The 20,564-nt window shown below is 46.8% G+C and overlaps 1 protein-coding gene across 14 annotated transcripts in view; it reads left to right on the top strand.

Annotated features, from left to right (window-relative positions):
- The first annotated feature begins 2,305 nt into the window (after window positions 1-2,305).
- SLC4A7 (solute carrier family 4 member 7) overlaps window positions 2,306-20,564 on the top strand; it is a 92,849-nt gene continuing 74,590 nt past the window's right edge. For 8 of the 14 annotated variants that reach the window (XM_072153585.1, XM_072153586.1, XM_072153589.1 and 5 more), the window contains exon 1: window positions 2,307-2,524. In XM_072153585.1, the coding sequence (XP_072009686.1) occupies window positions 2,477-2,524 (48 nt within the window). In that variant the 5' untranslated portion in view covers window positions 2,307-2,476. Of the gene's footprint in view, window positions 2,525-20,564 lie in introns of all 14 variants that reach the window. The other 6 variants (XM_072153597.1, XM_072153595.1, XM_072153596.1 and 3 more) reach the window with 2 other exon arrangements.

The following is a 20,564-nucleotide window of genomic DNA, read 5'->3' on the forward strand; positions in this document are numbered from 1 at the left end:
AATGCTGTATATTCTCTCCCTGTACAAAGTGTAATTCCCCCTCCCTCTTATTGTGCTCCCTTTCTCTGATCCCTCTTTTATTTTGAACCCCCACTCTGATCCCCTTCACCTCTCATTGGTCCCCCCCTTAGCTGCTCCCCTTCTTATTGTGCCCCCCCTTTGCTCCACTTCTTATTATGGTCCCCTTCTCTGCCCCAATCCTATTGTGCATCTTTATCTCTCCCACCCCCAATTGTGCATCTCTATCTGTGCCACCGCTGCCTTTAACGTGCCCTCTTCTCTGCTCCCTGTCTTATGGCTCCTCTTTTGTTGCATAAAAATAAACAAATTACTCACCTATTCTCGTCCCCATGCTGCCGTCATGCCTCCTCCTCCACTGGGTCTACACTACAGCAGCACCCGGCCGTGGCCTTGTGATGACGTCAATGCGCCTGCTGTGTACAGACATGGCAGAGACCTGGCTGTGATGAGTAGAGCTGATTGCCTTCTGTATCACCATAGCAATTCATCCAACTCTATCACCGTCCTGAGGAGAACAGAGGCCACGATATGAGTGGAGTTGGAGGACAGAAGGCCACAATATAAGGAGGATGGAGGACACAATGGGGGTCATTTACTAAGGGCCCGATTCGCTTTTTCCCGACGTGTTACCCGAATATTTCCGATTTGCGACGATTTCCCCTGAATTGCCCCTGGATTTTGGCGCACGCGATCGGATTTTGGCGCTTCGGCGCTGGCATGCACGTGACGGAAATCGGGGGCGTGGCCAGACGAAAACCAGACGGATTCGGAAAAACCGCCGCATTTAAAAAACAAAAAGTGTTGCGGAGCTTGCACTTACCTTCACCAGGAATAGGCCAGTGTACTTGAGTGCATTTCAGCGGAGTTCAGCGCAGCAGCGCCACCTGGTGGACGTCAGAGGAACTACCTTAGTAAATCCCGTCCAGACCCGAATCCACCGCAGAGAACACGCCGCTGGATTGCGAATGGACCGGGTAAGTAAATCTGCCCCAATATCTAGGGAGATGGAAGATAGGAGGCCACAATATGAGGAGGATGGAGGACAGAAGGCCCCAATATGAGAGGGTTGAAGGATAGGAGACCACAGTATGAGGAGGATGGAGGACAGGAGGCCACAGTATGAGGAGGATGGAGGACAGGAGGCCACAGTATGAGGAGGATGGAGGACAGGAGGCCACAATATAAGGGGAGATGGAGGGCAGAAGGCCACAGTATGGTGAGGATGGAGGGCAGGGGGGTCACAATATGAGGGGGATGGAGGTGTTGCATTATGAGGTATTATATGGGTACCTAAGGGAGTTGGCTACAGGAAAAGGGCATTTAACTATGTGGGTGTTCTTTTAGAAAAAAATACTTTTTGTACTTCTTTCTCTAGCTTAACGTTGGGAGGTATTAGGACCTTCAATAAATGTACCACATATAGTGTAATTGCTGCCTGGTGTCTTTAGCTGTGTGGGGCACATCTCTACACTACAGCCCAGATTAATGAATACTGGCGCACGGTTTTCAGTGATCTGGGGCGCTCTGCACTGCTCGGGAAATGGGCACCTTTCATATAAAGCAGGCAACACAATTCTGTCGAGTTGCTGTATTAAATGTGTTGCAAACTCCAACTAAGATGCCCCTTTAAGTGCACATTTTTTCTTGCTGAAGACAGTGCAGTCGCGACACGAAACTGGCGCAGACACTTCATAAATACATGTGCACGATCCAAAGACTTTCTTTATAGTGCAAAGTAATACAGAAAACTGGCGACACCACAATAATAGAGCAGGGCTATGTCTCTAAAGATACACCATGACTTACAGTGTCATGTCACCCGCATAGCAGCTATGAGGGACATTTAGCACATGTACAATTATGCCACAATCTGCAAACTTTACCATATAAAACTTCTGTGGCTGTAGGGGGGCAGCAGGAAAGCCCCATATACACAATGAGGCCAGTGATACATGGAGATGGAAGGGAGAAGGACAGATGGGAATGGTACAGGGAATAAGCCATGCTGGAGCACATGGAGACATGTAGCTGTGGATGGAGGGTCCCTTTCAGAGAGCAGGGCTGTGCTGCGCTGTGGTATATGAGGCGCCATGTTCCACAGGTGAGACCGTACAGACACCGCAGAAACTGCCTATAGAAGGAAAGCTTCCCATCATCACTATGGACTCCACAATCACAGCCACCTCCAGGGAGAGAGCACAAAGCACAGAGGGGGAAGGGAGGCAGCGGAGAGATGCACAGGGAAGGGGAGGGCCCAGCCAATAGCACAGATAGAAGAGAGGAGGAGGAGGCGGGATAGCGGGAGGAAGAGGGGCGGAGGGACACAACGACACCGCTCTCCTTCCGAGAAGATCCAGGCGCTGGACCGGAGCTGTGTGCGAGGCTGGACCGGCAGCACACGTGTACATCCCCCGGTGCCATCACCCCCGGCTGCCGCGCACATCTGGCGGAGGACATGGACGAGGACCGCGCCGGAGAACAGATGAGACCGCTGCTCACCACGGTACGAGCCGCATTGTCTCCGCAGCTCCGCTCTGTATGGCTGCTGGACAGGAGATGTGCCCGGGCACCGCATGCTGCCACCTCAGAGTATAGGCGTGTCACTGCCCGGGGCTGTACGGGGAAACTGCCATACCGACCGTGTATGGGGCATCCAGACTGCAGCGACAGTGTATGGGACACCCGGACTGTACTATAGTGACAGTGTATGGGACACCCGGACTGTACTATAGTGACAGTGTATGGGACACCCGGACTGTACTATAGTGACAGTGTATGGGACACCCGGACTGTACTATAGTGACAGTGTATGGGACACCCAGACTGTACTATAGTGACAGTGTATGGGACACCCAGACTGTACTATAGTGACAGTGTATGGGACACCCAGACTGTACTATAGTGACAGTGTATGGGACACCCAGACTGTACTATAGTGACAGTGTATGGGACACCCAGACTGTACTATAGTGACAGTGTATGGGACACCCAGACTGTACTATAGTGACGGGGTATGGGACACCCAGACTGTACTATAGTGACGGGGCATGGGACACCCAGACTGTACTATAGTGACAGTGTATGGGGCGCCCGGACTGTACTATAGTGACAGTGTATGGGACACCCAGACTGTACTATAGTGACGGGGCATGGGACACCCAGACTGTAGCGTAGCGACGGGGCATGGGACACCCAGACTGTAGCGCAGCGACGGGGCATGGGACACCCAGACTGTACTATAGTGATAGTGTATGGGACACCCAGACTGTACTATAGTGACGGGGCATGGGACACCCAGACTGTACTATAGTGACAGTGTATGGGACACCCAGACTGTAGCGCAGCGACGGGGCATGGGACACCCAGACTGTAGCGCAGCGTTGGGGCATGGGACACCCAGACTGTAGCGCAGCGACGGGGCATGGGACACTCAGACTGTAGCGCAGCGACGGGGCATGGGACACCCAGACTGTAGCGCAGCGACGGGGCATGGGACACCCAGACTGTAGCGCAGCGACGGGGCATGGGACACCCAGACTGTAGCGCAGCGACGGGGCATGGGGCACCCAGACTGTAGCGCAGCGACGGGGCATGGGACACCCAGACTGTAGCGCAGCGACGGGGCATGGGACACCCAGACTGTAGCGCAGCGACGGGGCATGGGACACCCAGACTGTAGCGCAGCGACGGGGCATGGGACACCCAGACTGTAGCGCAGCGACGGGGCATGGGACACCCAGACTGTAGCGCAGCGACGGGGCATGGGACACCCAGACTGTAGCGCAGCGACGGGGCATGGGACACCCAGACTGTAGCGCAGCGACGGGGCATGGGACACCCAGACTGTAGCGCAGCGACGGGGCATGGGACACCCAGACTGTAGCGCAGCGACGGGGCATGGGACACCCAGACTGTAGCGCAGCGACGGGGCATGGGACACCCAGACTGTAGCGCAGCGACGGGGCATGGGACACCCAGACTGTAGCGCAGCGACGGGGCATGGGACACCCAGACTGTAGCGCAGCGACGGGGCATGGGACACCCAGACTGTAGCGCAGCGACGGGGCATGGGACACCCAGACTGTAGCGCAGCGACGGGGCATGGGACACCCAGACTGTAGCGCAGCGACGGGGCATGGGACACCCAGACTGTAGCGCAGCGACGGGGCATGGGACACCCAGACTGTAGCGCAGCGACGGGGCATGGGACACCCAGACTGTAGCGCAGCGACGGGGCATGGGACACCCAGACTGTAGCGCAGCGACGGGGCATGGGACACCCAGACTGTAGCGCAGCGACGGGGCATGGGACACCCAGACTGTAGCGCAGCGACGGGGCATGGGACACCCAGACTGTAGCGCAGCGACGGGGCATGGGACACCCAGACTGTAGCGCAGCGACGGGGCATGGGACACCCAGACTGTAGCGCAGCGACGGGGCATGGGACACCCAGACTGTAGCGCAGCGACGGGGCATGGGACACCCAGACTGTAGCGCAGCGACGGGGCATGGGACACCCAGACTGTAGCGCAGCGACGGGGCATGGGACACCCAGACTGTAGCGCAGCGACGGGGCATGGGACACCCAGACTGTAGCGCAGCGACGGGGCATGGGACACCCAGACTGTAGCGCAGCGACGGGGCATGGGACACCCAGACTGTAGCGCAGCGACGGGGCATGGGACACCCAGACTGTAGCGCAGCGACGGGGCATGGGACACCCAGACTGTAGCGCAGCGACGGGGCATGGGACACCCAGACTGTAGCGCAGCGACGGGGCATGGGACACCCAGACTGTAGCGCAGCGACGGGGCATGGGACACCCAGACTGTAGCGCAGCGACGGGGCATGGGACACCCAGACTGTAGCGCAGCGACGGGGCATGGGACACCCAGACTGTAGCGCAGCGACGGGGCATGGGACACTCAGACTGTAGCGCAGCGACGGGGCATGGGACACCCAGACTGTAGCGCAGCGACGGGGCATGGGGCACCCAGACTGTAGCGCAGCGACGGGGCATGGGGCACCCAGACTGTAGCGCAGCGACGGGGCATGGGGCACCCAGACTGTAGCGCAGCGACGGGGCATGGGACACCCAGACTGTAGCGCAGCGACGGGGCATGGGACACCCAGACTGTAGCGCAGCGACGGGGCATGGGACACCCAGACTGTAGCGCAGCGACGGGGCATGGGACACCCAGACTGTAGCGCAGCGACGGGGCATGGGACACCCAGACTGTAGCGCAGCGACGGGGCATGGGACACCCAGACTGTAGCGCAGCGACGGGGCATGGGACACCCAGACTGTAGCGCAGCGACGGGGCATGGGACACCCAGACTGTAGCGCAGCGACGGGGCATGGGACACCCAGACTGTAGCGCAGCGACGGGGCATGGGACACCCAGACTGTAGCGCAGCGACGGGGCATGGGACACCCAGACTGTAGCGCAGCGACGGGGCATGGGACACCCAGACTGTACTATACTGACATGATGCATCTATACTGTAGTACAGTGATGTCTAACCTTTTAGAGCCTGAGTGCCCAGACTTCAACCAAAAGCCACTTATTTATAGCAAAGTGCCAGCACAGCAATTTAAGCAGTAATTTATTTCTCCTTGTTCTTTGACAACTTTCAATCGTTCAGCCTCCTAAAGACACCAACGCAGTTGAAAGGAGTGGGGCAAATCCGCCTATCATTGTAGGAAGATTCTGTAGGAAGATTCTTTGAGTCCTGTCTTGTGAACTTCATGCTGGGGTGATGGCCCGGGTGCCCACAGAGAGGGCTCCAAGTGCCACCTCTGGCACCAGTGCCATAGGTTTGCCACCACTGCTGTAGTATAATGATGCTTTATGGTACTTCCATACTGTACTGACACTGTATGGGACCTCTATACTGTACTATGCCACCGCTATATGGTACATGGCTACTGTACTATACTGACTCCATGAGGTACATCCATACTGTACTATTAATGATGCTGTATGGTACTTCCATACTGTACTGACATTGTATGTTAAATCCATTCTGTACTATACTCGCACTATATGGTACATGGATACTATACTGACTCAATGAGGTACATCCATACTATAATATACTGACACTATATGGTGCATTCAAACTGACTATATGCTAAATCTATACTGTACTATGCAACCACTATATGGTACATGGATACTGTACTGACTCTATAGGGTTTATCTTAAATGACTCCATTAGGCACATTCATACTGTACAGCCACTAAATGGTAAATGGATACTGTAATGTACTGTCAATGTAAGATACAATCGTGACGTACTGACTATATACACTGCATCCCTAATGTATTTTACTGACACTATATGGTAAGTAGACACTGTGGAAGTACCATATAGCGCAAGTATTTCAATCTGTAATATATATGAACACTATATGATACATGGATACTGTAATATACTGACACTATATGCTACATGGATACTATACTACAGGTAGTCCCCGATTTAAGAGCACCTGACATACAGAAGACTCCTAGTTACAGACGGACCTCCCTGCCCACTGTGACCTCTGGTGAAGCTCTCTGGATGCTGGTAATTCGCTGAACTTTAGCCCCAGGCTGCAATGGTCAACATAAGATTTATCAAAGATGTCTGCAATTAAGTTTTGTTAATCCGTGTTTCCATGAGAACCCAAAATTTTGAAAATCCTATCGTCACAGGGATGAAAAAAACTTTGCTTGGAGTTAAGCTCCGATTTACATTTACCTTAAAGGGAACCTGACATTTCCAGTGAAGAAAGGTTACAGAAGCCCCTTACAGCTGCATTGTGAAGAGGTCTTTCTGCCTTCCCTATCATTGTGTGATTTCAGTTACCTTGCACCCTGACAGAATCCTATTCTGAGTCCCAGGTTTGTTTGGTTTGTCTACATTGAAAAAAAAAAAAAAAAGTTCATCTTTTCTGTGTCACTCACTCACTCAGCTCTCAGCCCCCACCTTTGTGTTCCTGTATAACTCCTCCCTCCCACATTGACATCCACCCACCATGGGGTGAGCTCTTTCCCTGTGTGAGTGTAGGAGGGATGAGTTGTTGTACAGAAGCACAAAGGTGGGTGCTGAAAGCTGAGGAGTGCACAGCCCAGACAAGCAAAAAGACATCATTTCAATGCAGCTATAATGGTCATCTGCAACCTGTCTTTAGTGAAAATGAGATCCCTGGTAACAGGTTCCCTTTAAAGAGGTCCTGGCAGGGAGATTTGGGCCCCTATACTACCACCAGGTAATGATGTTTTGCATCCCAAATCATCCTGTTTGAGGTCTCTCTGGGTGGCACTAGAAAAATAAAGGCTTGGGTGAGATGTGTAAGACCCATCTCTCTGCTCCTTTGCTTCTGCGCAGTAATTTGGTGAAGCTGGAGCAGTGCATCCGGGTTTTATTGCACAAGCGCATGCGCAGTGAATCCGGTTGTAGTACTCAACTTCATTGTGTGACTGCGGAGCCGCTGGAAGCTGCGGACCAAGGTAAATATACAATCTTTTTTTTTTCTTCAATAGCAGGCACAGAGGGAAAACTAAAGATTGATGTGGGACACTACTGGTCCAGGAGGACCTGTAGGTGGTTTAGTGTCCCAAATTGTCCTAACAGTTCCTCTTTACAGGAACACTCCAGTCACAGCTGATTAATTGAATAATGCACGGCGCAGGGTCTGAAGGGAGGAGCATTCCTAGAACTTAGCTGGAGTCTTGCTCCTCCCTTCCGGCTACGGCCACATGTTGCGTTTTGATTGCGTTTGACGCATGTGTTTTGAAACTGCTGAAGAGATTTGCCCAATTACATTGTTGTCAACATTGTGTCTACCAAACCCATGGGTTAACGTGATGTTGACACATGGTACATGGAGTAGCGCTCTCTGTAATACACTGGCACATGGTACATGGAGTAGCGCTCTCTGTAATACACTGGTACATGGAGTAGCGCTCTCTGTAATACACTGGTACATGGAGTAGCGCTCTCTGTAATACACTGGCACATGGTACATGGAGTAGCGCTCTCTGTAATACACTGGTACATGGTACATGGAGTAGCGCTCTCTGTAATACACTGGTACATGGTACCTGAAGTAGTGCTCTCTGTAATACACTGGCACATGGTACATGGAGTAGCGCTCTCTGTAATACACTGGCACATGGTACATGGAGTAGCGCTCTCTGTAATACACTGGCACATGGTACATGGAGTAGCGCTCTCTGTAATACACTGGTACATGGAGTAGCGCTCTCTGTAATACACTGGTACATGGTACATGGAGTAGCGCTCTCTGTAATACACTGGTACATGGTACCTGAAGTAGTGCTCTCTGTAATACACTGGCACATGGTACATGGAGTAGCGCTCTCTGTAATACACTGGTACATGGAGTAGTGCTCTCTGTAATACACATGGTACATGGAGTAGCGCTCTCTGTAATACACTGGCACATGGTACATGGAGTAGCGCTCTCTGTAATACACTGGTACATGATACATGGAGTAGTGCTCTCTGTAATACACTGGTACATTGTACATGGAGTAGCGCTCTCTGTAATACACTGGTACATGGAGTAGTGCTCTCTGTAATACACTGGCACATGGTACATGGAGTAGTGCTCTCTGTAATACACTGGTACATTGTACATGGAGTAGCGCTCTCTGTAATACACTGGTACATGATACATGGAGTAGCGCTCTCTGTAATACACTGGTACATGATACATGGAGTAGCGCTCTCTGTAATACACTGGTACATGATACATGGAGTAGTGCTCTCTGTAATACACTGGTACATGATACATGGAGTAGTGCTCTCTGTAATACACTGGCACATGGTACATGGAGTAGCGCTCTCTGTAATACACTGGTACATGATACATGGAGTAGTGGTCTCTGTAATACACTGGTAGATGATACATGGAGTAGTGCTCTCTGTAATACACTGGTACATGATACATGGAGTAGTGGTCTCTGTAATACACTGGTACATGATACATGGAGTAGTGGTCTCTGTAATACACTGGTACATGATACATGGAGTAGTGGTCTCTGTAATACACTGGCACATGGTACATGGAGTAGCGCTCTCTGTAATACACTGGTACATGATACATGGAGTAGCGCTCTCTGTAATACACTGGTACATGATACATGGAGTAGTGCTCTCTGTAATACACTGGCACATGGTACATGGAGTAGCGCTCTCTGTAATACACTGGTACATGATACATGGAGTAGCGCTCTCTGTAATACACTGGTACATGATACATGGAGTAGTGGTCTCTGTAATACACTGGTACATGATACATGGAGTAGTGGTCTCTGTAATACACTGGTACATGATACATGGAGTAGTGGTCTCTGTAATACACTGGTACATGGTACATGGAGTAGCGCTCTCTGTAATACACTGGTACATGATACATGGAGTAGCGCTCTCTGTATTACACTGGTACATTGTACATGGAGTAGCGCTCTCTGTAATACACTGGTACATGATACATGGAGTAGTGCTCTCTGTAATACACTGGTACATTGTACATGGAGTAGTGCTCTCTGTAATACACTGGTACATGGAGTAGCGCTCTCTGTAATACACTGGTACATGGAGTAGCGCTCTCTGTAATACACTGGTACATGGAGTAGCGCTCTCTGTAATACACTGGTACATGGAGTAGCGCTCTCTGTAATACACTGGTACATGGAGTAGCGCTCTCTGTAATACACTGGTACATGGAGTAGCGCTCTCTGTAATACACTGGCACATGGTACATGGAGTAGTAGTCCTTACACTATAAGGACATGTGACATAAGGAGTAGTTGTCCTTATAGTAGGATATAGATGAGGTATATACAGTAGTATATAGATTAGGTACGTAGCACCCTTGTATCCCCCCCCTAATGACAGACGCCCTGCTCTCTGTAACCCGGGGCCAGAGTCGGCTCTATTACTGCGGAGCTCCTCGCCCTGTACACTGGGGCCTCCGGGCAGCACATGTGGTGTGCGGGGTTTCCACATCCCCGGTGACGATTAATCTGTGTATTTTCTGGTGGAAATGAGTCACACGGAAGAGCTGCCCGCGCCCTCACACACAGGGTGATTCTCCGTGTAGGAGCTGTTCACACTGGGTTCCCTCCCCCGCCCCGGTTTATTCATCAGGTGCAGGACGGGCGGACACTCGCAGTCACACGAGGCAGAACTAGACGATAGTCACCATACACATTGCTGAAGATGTCACTGTAGTTATGTGATGGAGGGGTCACGTCCAGTTATACCTCAGGGAGGATGGGATTCATCAGTGCTGGGGGGTCACTATACACATTGAAGTTAGTGTGATATTACAGGCTGCATGCCCTCCTTCTTTCCTGTTGAGTGACATTTGGTAAGATTTATTATTGGCTTTTAATGTTTCTCTCATTTTATGGCTGTGTTCCTACACTTTGCTTTGGTCACAATTTTTGCACAGACTCGTACAGATTTTATGGGAAGCTCCTCGCATTATAGATTCTGCATTTATCATGTCATCTAAACTGTTTTCTCAGGGTCAATACGCATAATGCGATACCAAATTTATAGTGTTGTGTTTTGTTTTTTTTTTGTTCTTTTTTTATGACCTTCATTTATATAATGGATTATTTTTTTGGGGGGAAAATCTTTTTGCATCTTCTCCTTCCAAGTGCCATAACGTGGATTCGTAAAGACCTGTAGTTTTCATTTGTAGCCACTTGGGTTTAGAAAAACTTTTCATATAATTTATATATAAAATTGTTTATTTTATTTTTATTTCATTTAATATTGTGTGTTATGGATGATTAAAAAATGCTCAGCGTTTTTCCCTTTTTTTTTTTTTCCTCCATTTTTGCATATGGCATAGATACTGTTTTATACATCTTCTACTCTGTTTGGTATGGGGTATTAGGCCTGTGTGTGTGCGGGTGTACTCATTGCGCATTGTGCATTATGCTGTTGGCTTATGATTTATCTAGTAGATCAGGCCTCCAACATGACCTAATAGAAGGTTACTACAGGCCGCCCTGAGGTCTTTCTGGCACCCTGCTATAGCTGCTGCAGGGTGCTGATGGGTGACTGGGAGCTTAGTCTTTCTGCACCTGGTTAAATACCCAGGATCTGAAATTTTCTGATCCTATGTGTTGGGGCTAAGCCGTGATAACACAGCCCAACACTGGCACCAGCAGGACCCAATGTACTGAAATCTTCTGAGGGATTACATCAAGAGTTCAACGTAAAAACAACTGTCATTAAAGGTGCTTTCCCACAAAGAAAAGTTAGGCCCGATCGATGAGACCACCACAGATTGTAAAACGAGGGGTCCGATGGGGTCCCACATACCTTCGTCAGAGCCCCCGTCGTTCTGTTAGACTAATGGAGCAAAACGGTCATGGGCGGTTTATTCGTCTGACGGAGCGACGAGGTGTCCGACGGAGGTACGTGGAACCTTTTTTATTATTTTTTTTAAATCGCCATATTCTGACACTATCGTTGGCATATAAGGAGTATTTATATTTTGCATTCAGCGTGAGCTGATGTTTTTATTGATTTATATTTTAGGAACTGTGTGATGCTTTGATCACGTTTATGTTTGCAGTCTTTTTTTTTTTTTTTGCCACCTAGGTGTTGCTGGTGCCCAATGCTTACAGTGAACCCTTCATCGCTTATGTGGCTGGAGCTTAGGTGTATGATCTGCCGTGGCCTTGTTTAACCACAAGACAATTTTTTAATGTCTAAAAATAATGTCACAAAGAAGTTAAGACGGATCATCTTACGTGGATTGGGATTACTGTGTTTGTTGGGCTTTTTAGGCTATTGTTACTGACTTTTAACGTGCTTTAAAGGGATTACCTATCCATTTAGTGACATTTGATGTAAAACACTGGAAAGGTCAGCACCTCGTAGCAGTTATACAAACAATTCATGAAGGTTTTTTTTTCCCCCTAGAATTTATTTTTAAATTTTTCAGTTGCATTTTTTTTTTCAGTTGCAAGACGATGGCCTTGGAAATGGCGATATTTTTGTTCCCTCTCAATCGTACAATGCCTCTGCCGAAGTGATCCCAGGGTGCATAAACCTGACAACACAAGACGGATGATGGGTTCTGAATAATATTTATATATCCTTAACTAAACGATTCAAACACTGGGGCTCCTGCTCACAAAAGCTTACATTCTTCTATAGGGGTATATGTGAGTAAATGGGTAAAAGTGCTTGTTGTGTCCAATGATCCGATCATCTTTTATACAGAATAGGGTGGTACACTAGCTGCATTGTCTGTTCATTACTATCTGTACAGATAAATAGCGATTTAGGAAGCTGAAGACAATTTTTGGTAATGACCCTTCGTAAGGATGAGTGCTGTCACCAGCTCTTTGTTCCAGATTTGTCCCAGGTTTGTTGACCAGTTTCTTTGTTCTCACGTCTGTTAGCCCGCTGGTCCATTTTGGTTTCGCTATACTATACATAGCTGCTTACCAACTGTGCTTGCCCTTCACCTCCTGCATGTATGGTACAAGGTACCCCACAGGTGACTATGATGTAGTGGTTTCTTTTCCTTATTGGAAGGAGTGTGGGAGTTTGTTATGCATTGAATATGTAATAGTATGCATTAACCTCTTATGCTCCCTCTAGTGGCAGCTGCAGGCAGTAAGAATATTGTTTTGGAACTTTGTGTAGGAAGACCCAAAGCTAAAATCACGTGGGTGACACTGGCTTTGAAAAATGCAGGAGTTGAAAATTTCCAATTGTAAAAGGAGAGGGAAAACGCTTTAGAGGCTGACCAATATTTAGGAACAGTTCTGTAATTTTCCCCACTTAACTATTCTGTTGGCACTTAGTGCAACTTAATTTTTTTTAACTATATATATTTTCATAGTGTAAAAACCTGTCTGAGCTCTTTTTAATCTGCTGGTTTATGAAAATGCAACATAGAGGCGAAAGTTGCTGATCTGATGGGATGTGTATACAGCAAGCGTCTGAATTCCCTAATGGGTGCTTAACTTGTAGCTTTGAAGTGTGTGGGGTGACTGTGAATTCTGACTTTGCTGTCTGTCGGATTGCTGACCCACCTTTTGCTTTGAGCGCTTTGGAAAACTAATCCTTACACACAAAAGGTGAAGCAAATCCATCATTGACAATCAAAAAGTTAAGTCTGAGGCCAGATTATCAAGAGTCTGTGGCAGATGGTGGTTTTTGTCTGTCAGTAATGGAAATTTAATACATGTGTCCATACACACGAGAAAATGAAAGTACACGCTCTGATTATTCTTATTATGTCATGATAAAAAATCTGTTTCATTAGAAAGTCTTAATCTCTTATGGACTGCACGTGGTACATGGTACCTCCTGGAGAGATTGCAGGTGTATGAGGAGGGTTCATTCTTCATACACACCTGGTGTTTGCTGCTAACACCCGAGATCATTGCTGGCACCAATCTCTGGTGTTAACAACTTAAAATCTGCTGGCAGTGTGTCCTGTAACACCTGAGTCTGAGACGCATGGGCCTGGGATCTGTATGAAAATCCCCATACTGTATTATTCAGTATATGATAAGACCGGTTAGTGTCTAAATGGGGAGGGGGGGCAGCTGGTGCAGCATTAAAAAATAAATAAAATAAATGTGTATGTAGTTCCTCCTCGGTATCTTCCAGTATCAGGGGTCTGTGTGCAGGGGTTGAGCCACTAAATCATTTTAATATCGTCATGCAGAGCAACTCTCTATACTACATGAGGTAGGACCTTTTGGTTTGGAAGGCTCGATGTGCCTCTTTAAAGGGCATCTAGCACCTGGATATAGGAAATGTGCAAATGAGCCTGAGGGGCTTCAGGCTCCATAGGTGCTCTGCATGACGATATTTCATCCAGGTGGTAGATGTCCTTTAAGTATAGTTACCCCAGGAATCAGGGCGGATTCACATTTGCTTTTTTTAAAAAATTTCCACTAAGCCATTTTGGCTTTTTTGACAGATAAAGATTTGTTATCTCTTTCTGGCTGCAGTGATTTTTCACTGAATCCTTACTGAACCATTCTTTTCAATGTTCTTTTTCACATTTCAGTTTTTGGCATGGGCTGCTGGCCTTTTAGCTAAAAGTGGCCTCTATCTGGCATTTTCCTTGCACTCCGTTCTGGTGTCAGTACTTGTTACTGATATTTGGCCTTTAGCACATAAGAACCTGTTAGGTGTCTCATCTGACATTAGACCAATATTATTCCAAGACTCTGTGTACGTTGTCATGTAACTACTTCATATGCATGAGTAGGGCCATGCTGACAGTTCAGGATACACTTTCTTTTTTCTTTGCTGTAATCTCTTTCCAGTTTCTTAATTTTGTAAGAACCCAGACATGCTTTTTAACTTCCATAACTGTTTTGTCCAAAGATATTGACCATACAGATAGGTTTGTTCTCAAGTTGACTTTCTATGTAAGACAGGTGTCCTTAAGTAGGGGACCACCTTACAGCACAACTAAGGGTCACATGTACTGCTTTGATTCAGTTTAGAAACGCAACGCAAGGGCATATGCATTTCTATGGAAATGCATGAGATCGATGAGCAGCACCGGGTGTCTTGCCCCTATGCCAAGTGGCCATGGCACGCCCCAGTGTGCTTGTATTTTGATTCTAACGGAAATCAAAGCGGTACATGTGACCGCACCCTAATGGTCCTCTAGAGCTTCCGTAAATAACTGATGTCGTATCTTCTTTTCTGTGACAATAAAAGAAATGCACCCATTTGCAAAATTCCTGTTGCTTTTTCATAGGTCAAATATTGTGATCTCTTTTTAATGGCTAACGGAAACATAAGATGTAACAAGAAAGCTTTCAGGACAGCTAAGGTCCCTCCATCACAAGTACAAACCTTCTATAATAGAAAAGCTCTCCAAAACGGCTCCACGCATGGACAATGGCTGGACTCCAACGATGAGCTTCTACAATGCATGGAACTGATGCTGCCCGGACTAGTGTATTCCAGCATTATGAGTAAAAACTCCTTTTATTGATCACATATTAAAATCTGAACATGTCTATGTCACCATAAATAGTAGATGACGCGTTTCAAGCTTAAGGGAAAGTGCCCTTCATCCTAGCAAGCTCATATGTTCATATTATAATATGTAATCAAGGAGTCATACTTCAAAGGGGACCGGATAGGACCTAACTTGCTGATCTCTGTAATGGAACCCCCACGGATCATGAGAACAGGGTCAGAAGTACCCCTGTGGCAGCCAGAGATGATGGTCACACATGTGCGCCTACCCCGTTCATCTGTACGGAGCTGACTGAGATTGCAGAGTACAAAACCCGGCAATCTCGGTCAACTCCATAGAGGTGAACAGGCAGCCTCCGCATGTGCGCCTGGGGTACATCTGACCCCCATTCTCGTGACCTGACCCCCATGATGAGAAAGTTGGGCCCTATCCGGTGGCCTAACTTGCTTGATGGGACATCCCCTTTAATGTATGAGCTGATGCTTACATGTGACTAAGGCCAGCGTGAGGTCACAGATGTAGGCAGGTGGAATGATGAGAAAAGGACCCCCCCTCCTTTGGGTCCTATAATACAACGATTCACTTGTGTGGGGACATGGGGAACAGTTGATTCCTTCACATTTCTGGAAGCCGTGTTTAATTTGGTTTATGGGAATTTATGCATTTCATTTGCTTTTAAGGGAATGTTGTGACTTTACTACACACAGCAACCTTACAGTGAACTCATATCCAGGGAGACCATAAACAAACGGAGCCCAGAAACATTTACTGAAGGAGTCTGGCTAAATTTAGCGCCGTAAAAATTCTTCATGTAAATTCATTTTGTATAATTCTTGGAAGGTAAAACTATTGCAAGAACAAAAAATTTTCATATGGGAATGAAGTCTTCAGAAATATACGTTTATATAAGATAACACTGTTATCTCCATACAATCGGACCACTTGCTACGTGTGCTTGCTGGAATGACCACCCTGAATGCTGATGAACGGAACCGACCAGGTGGATCAAACTCTCTTGTGTGAAGCCGGCCTTACTCCATGAGCCTCTAAAATTGTGGCTTGACTCTTGTTTTTTTTTTATGATTAAAGTGAACCACCAGAGGTCCTTATTGTCAGGTGGTTAAAGGAAACCTACCATCTCGGATCTATCTATTAATGTAGATCCGGTGGCAGGTTCCTCTAATAAATGCCATTGGAGTCCCTTTTTAAGGGCTAATCCTTCTTTGCTTCATAAGTTTGTAAAGCTTTTATAGCCCTAACATGCAAATTTGTGAAAGAGGCTACTGGGGCTTGGAGTAGCCAGAGCTGAAGCTACACGGCACGGCTACTCAACGCCTAGTAGCTTCTTTCAATCCTCCTACTATATCTCATGCACGCAGCTCCTGGTAGCTGCGTGCACTCGTCTTTGCTTGAGCTGGCGGCTGCGCATGCTGGGCTCTTAAGCTAGAGCTACTGTGCATGCGCAGTAGCTCTGACTTCGGAGTCGAGTATGCGCAGCTGCCGGCACTGCATACATACTCTATGCAGGGCGCGGCAAAGTGTGTGCAACTACCAGGAGCTGCAAGGTGAAGATCTCGGGATAGGCAGATCGAAAGAGGATACTGGGCGTGAAGTAGCCGCGTCGCGTAGCTTCATCTCTGGCTACTCCACACCACAGTAGTCTCTTTCACTAATTTGCATATTAGGGCAATAAAAGATTTACAAGCTTAAATGGCACTGAAGGATTGGCCCTAAAAGGGCTTCAATGGCATTTATTAGAGGAACCTGCCACCAGATCTACCTTAATAGGTAGATCCGAGATGGTAGGTTTCCTTTAATGTCCAAAATCTGCCTGTTTCGGGCTTCCATGTGGGTGCTAAAAAAACAAAACAAACCTGTGTACTTGCATAGAGAATAGGTCTGATGAGGTGCACCTCTGTGCAGTAATCCGGTGAAGCCTTGGGAATACAACATGGCATCTTTGCACAAGTGGCATACACACGGCAATAGATCTCACAGATGAGAAGTGCTTTGCATAAGCATTTTCTCATAGTCGTGCAGCGGTTTGATGATGCCATTTGGCAAGGGACCCTTCTTGCCATTTCCGAAGTGTTTCATTAGTGTAAAGCCTTAATGAGCATTCCTCCATGCTTGTAGTTAAGGAAGCTCTGAGGATCTCCTGAGCACCTGCTGTCCTAAGGAACCTGCGTCATCCTCCTGCTCCCCTATACACTTAGTGTTTTGGTTTTAAGTCTATTAAGATTTATTCTTCTGTAGCCATGTTCCTTCAACACAGATTCATTGCTTGTTCTCAAATGTACGTGATTGAATACCCCTTATACTGGTGGTGCTTTGTAAACCGATCCTTAGTCAACGCTTCTCTTAAAAAGGACCTGTCACCCTGAGAAAACGGCACTAGGAGATGTTACTAAAGTAAGCAGCTCCTCGTGCTAAAACAAACGCAGCAGTGTTATACTGCTAGCGTTATCGGAAACCTCAGATAACGCTATCTAACACTGCAATGCTGTAGACTACAAACGCCGGACTGCTCTCAAAGCAGCCTGGCGCATTCAGGAGGGGGCGGGATTAGGGGAGGTGACTGACGCGTGGCTACGTCGGTCTATGGAGTGAGCAGTGTGTCCAGGGAAGAGACACAAAAATATGTCCTGGAAACTGTTTTTTTTTTTTGCTGGATCCTGCCAATTGTATTTGGCCAATGTGAGGAATGTTGCTTCTTGCGGCTCCCTATTCAAATCAATATACAGGCAGTCCCCTACTTAAGAACACTCGACTTACATACGACCCCTAGTTACAAACGGACCTCTGGATATTGGTAATTTATTGTACTTTAGTCCTAGGCTACAATAAACAGCCCTAACAGTTATCACAGGTGTCTGTAATGAAGCTTTAGTGTTAATATTGATTCTTATGACAACCCAACATTTTTTAAATCAAATTGTCACAGAGACCAAAAAAGTTCTGGCTGGGATTACAATGATAAAGTATACAGTTCCGACTTACATACAAATTCAACTTAAGAACAAACCTACAGACCCTATCTTGTATGTAAGCCGGGGACTGCCTGTATATACTTTAATTTTTTTTTTTACTGTACCGAAATCCCCTATTCGGCCTCTTATAGCAGGATGTTAAGTGCTTGTAAATAAGAAATGTGAATGTTATTTACACGGTGTATAGGGAAAGGGAAAAACCTCCTTAACAATGTTTCTTTCATTGGTGTCTGCAGGCCTGTAATACACCCTGGGAGTTACAGACCCTTGTGTTACTCCATAGTGATTTGTTGTATACAGTCATTCGCCCCTAAGGGAAAAAGTTTTTTGTTTTCTTCTCCTGCTCCTATTTCCTGTGTGGAAAGTAATAGGTTAAAGAAGTGGGAAGCATCATTGTATTGAGGTCCAATATGTCATGTTATCTTTTCTTTGTGCATTCTGTAAGTAGACTGTGGGGTTCTTGCTATTTTACCAGGAGGGTAACCTAAGTGCGATTCTACTAAATGCATGTTCTGCCATCCTTTCAATAAGATTTCCTTGTACTCTTTTTCACCCTTGATGGTAGCAGTGGGCAACCTTTTTTCCTTTTACATAAATTTATCAGTCCCATTGTTTAGTATATGTATGTATATATATATTTATATATATATTATTTTGGTTTGGAGTCCTTGCATATGTGGTAAATTCAATCTAATTGATTGTGTAAATGCGTAAACTATAGTCCCATTTTCCTTAGAATTGTACAACGGCAGATATTTCACAAATCGCTGGTGTTCTTTTGGTTTGGCACAACCTATATTGGGATTTGATGATGCACAATGAAAGTCTCTGTGCATCCCTTCCCTCCATTTACATGATGTGCAGGAAACTATGAAAAAGAATCTTTCAGTTCAGATGAATTATGTACAAGACATTTGGAACATCCCCATATGTCTATAGCAATTTACTCAACTTGATCAATTATTAAAAAAAAAAATATACAAATTTGCACGGAAGTTGTCAGTACTGATGACCATGTAACGTATGACATATGACTGATGAGCCTGATGACTCCATATACTGGAACCCTGGATGAGTCTTGAGTTTGTTCGGCTCAGCGTGTTCATACATGAAAGTACAGAGTGAAAGCACCAGAGCGTCCAGCAGATTCATCTGGCAGATAATAGCGGGGCCTGCAATCAGAAAGCATTTTATCCGCCTGTTTGTTTCCATCATGGCATGGAAGTTGTCTGATGGCCGTATTGATAGATTGCAGCGTGTAACTAAATATAACATGGCAAGGAGAAGAACTGTTGATAAGTTGTGCTAGGAAGAATGTTTTACGTCAGCAGAAGTCGCTATTGTGCCTCCTCCCCATTTGTCTCCAAGGAAAGTGACATCTGGCAAAGTTCATCTCTTGTCTGGCTTGTATGTGCTAATAGAGTAGGTGGGCTGCGCAGTGTATAGTGAGACTGGGGAGGAACATTCAGAGAAATGGGTAGGAAAAATACACATAGGTGCACAAGTTCATGGTGGAGTTCTTGCTTGTTAACATATAACCTATAGAATGAGGCAGAACCGCCAAAGAGGTTCAGTCCCCTCCCCGTAAGGAAAGAGAAAATGGACAACAATGGCCATTTGGCCACCTGTGGAATAACCTATATTACCCCTCTGTTATCCATACAGTATATTTGATATTTATGGCTACCAGTCTTATACAGTATATTTGTTACTCATAGCTCTATTCACTCTTACATAGTATATGTGTTGGATCCAGGTTATCCCTGGAATCGGTGATCAGTATCGCCCTCGGCTATCAGATGCTAGAAGCATCACCTGTGTGAAGCGCTGTCCCATGAAAGTAAACTATGTAGGATGAAGTTCCTGGGAATGTCAATAGACTGCAATCTTCATCTTCCCCTTTTAGTTTCATGCTTTATGCTGCTTTTGGAAATTATTCAAGGCCTTAAAGGAAATCTACCATCAAAATCCAGCAGCATAAACACTTGTAAATCCAGGCACTGTGACTGTGGTAATCTTATATATTTCTTATCCATGGCCTCCTTCCTTCTAAAATCAACTTTTAAAATTATGCTATTAAGCCAGAGAGGCCCTGGGGGCATTACCAGAGTCTCTCATTGCTGCATCTTCACAGGCTGTTGCACTGTCCCTTCCTCCCCCCTGCTCTCTCAGCAAATCTGTCTCCATCTGTCTGGTGTAATCTCACACAACGGAGGGGGGGGACAACTGCATGGAGGTGCTCTGGCAACGCCGCCCTGAATCTTTTTCTGGCTCATTAGCATAATTTGAAAAGTTGCTTTTAGAAGAAAGGAGGACATGGATAACATAAGAAGATTACCATGGTCACTGTGTCTGGATTTGTGAGTAAAGGCCCCTGGTTTATTATGATTGATTTTGATGGTAGATTGAAGGGTCTGGCCTTTTACTTGCAGGGTAGGTACCTGTAGATGGCACTGGTGAGACGGTTCTCTTCTGGTGCAGTGCTTATGTTCAGAACATTTCAGTGAAGCTTTTCACATGCTGGGCCTGTGTATTATACACA

Source organism: Engystomops pustulosus, chromosome 5, assembly GCF_040894005.1.
Source record: "Engystomops pustulosus chromosome 5, aEngPut4.maternal, whole genome shotgun sequence".
Classification (NCBI taxonomy): domain Eukaryota; kingdom Metazoa; phylum Chordata; class Amphibia; order Anura; family Leptodactylidae; genus Engystomops; species Engystomops pustulosus.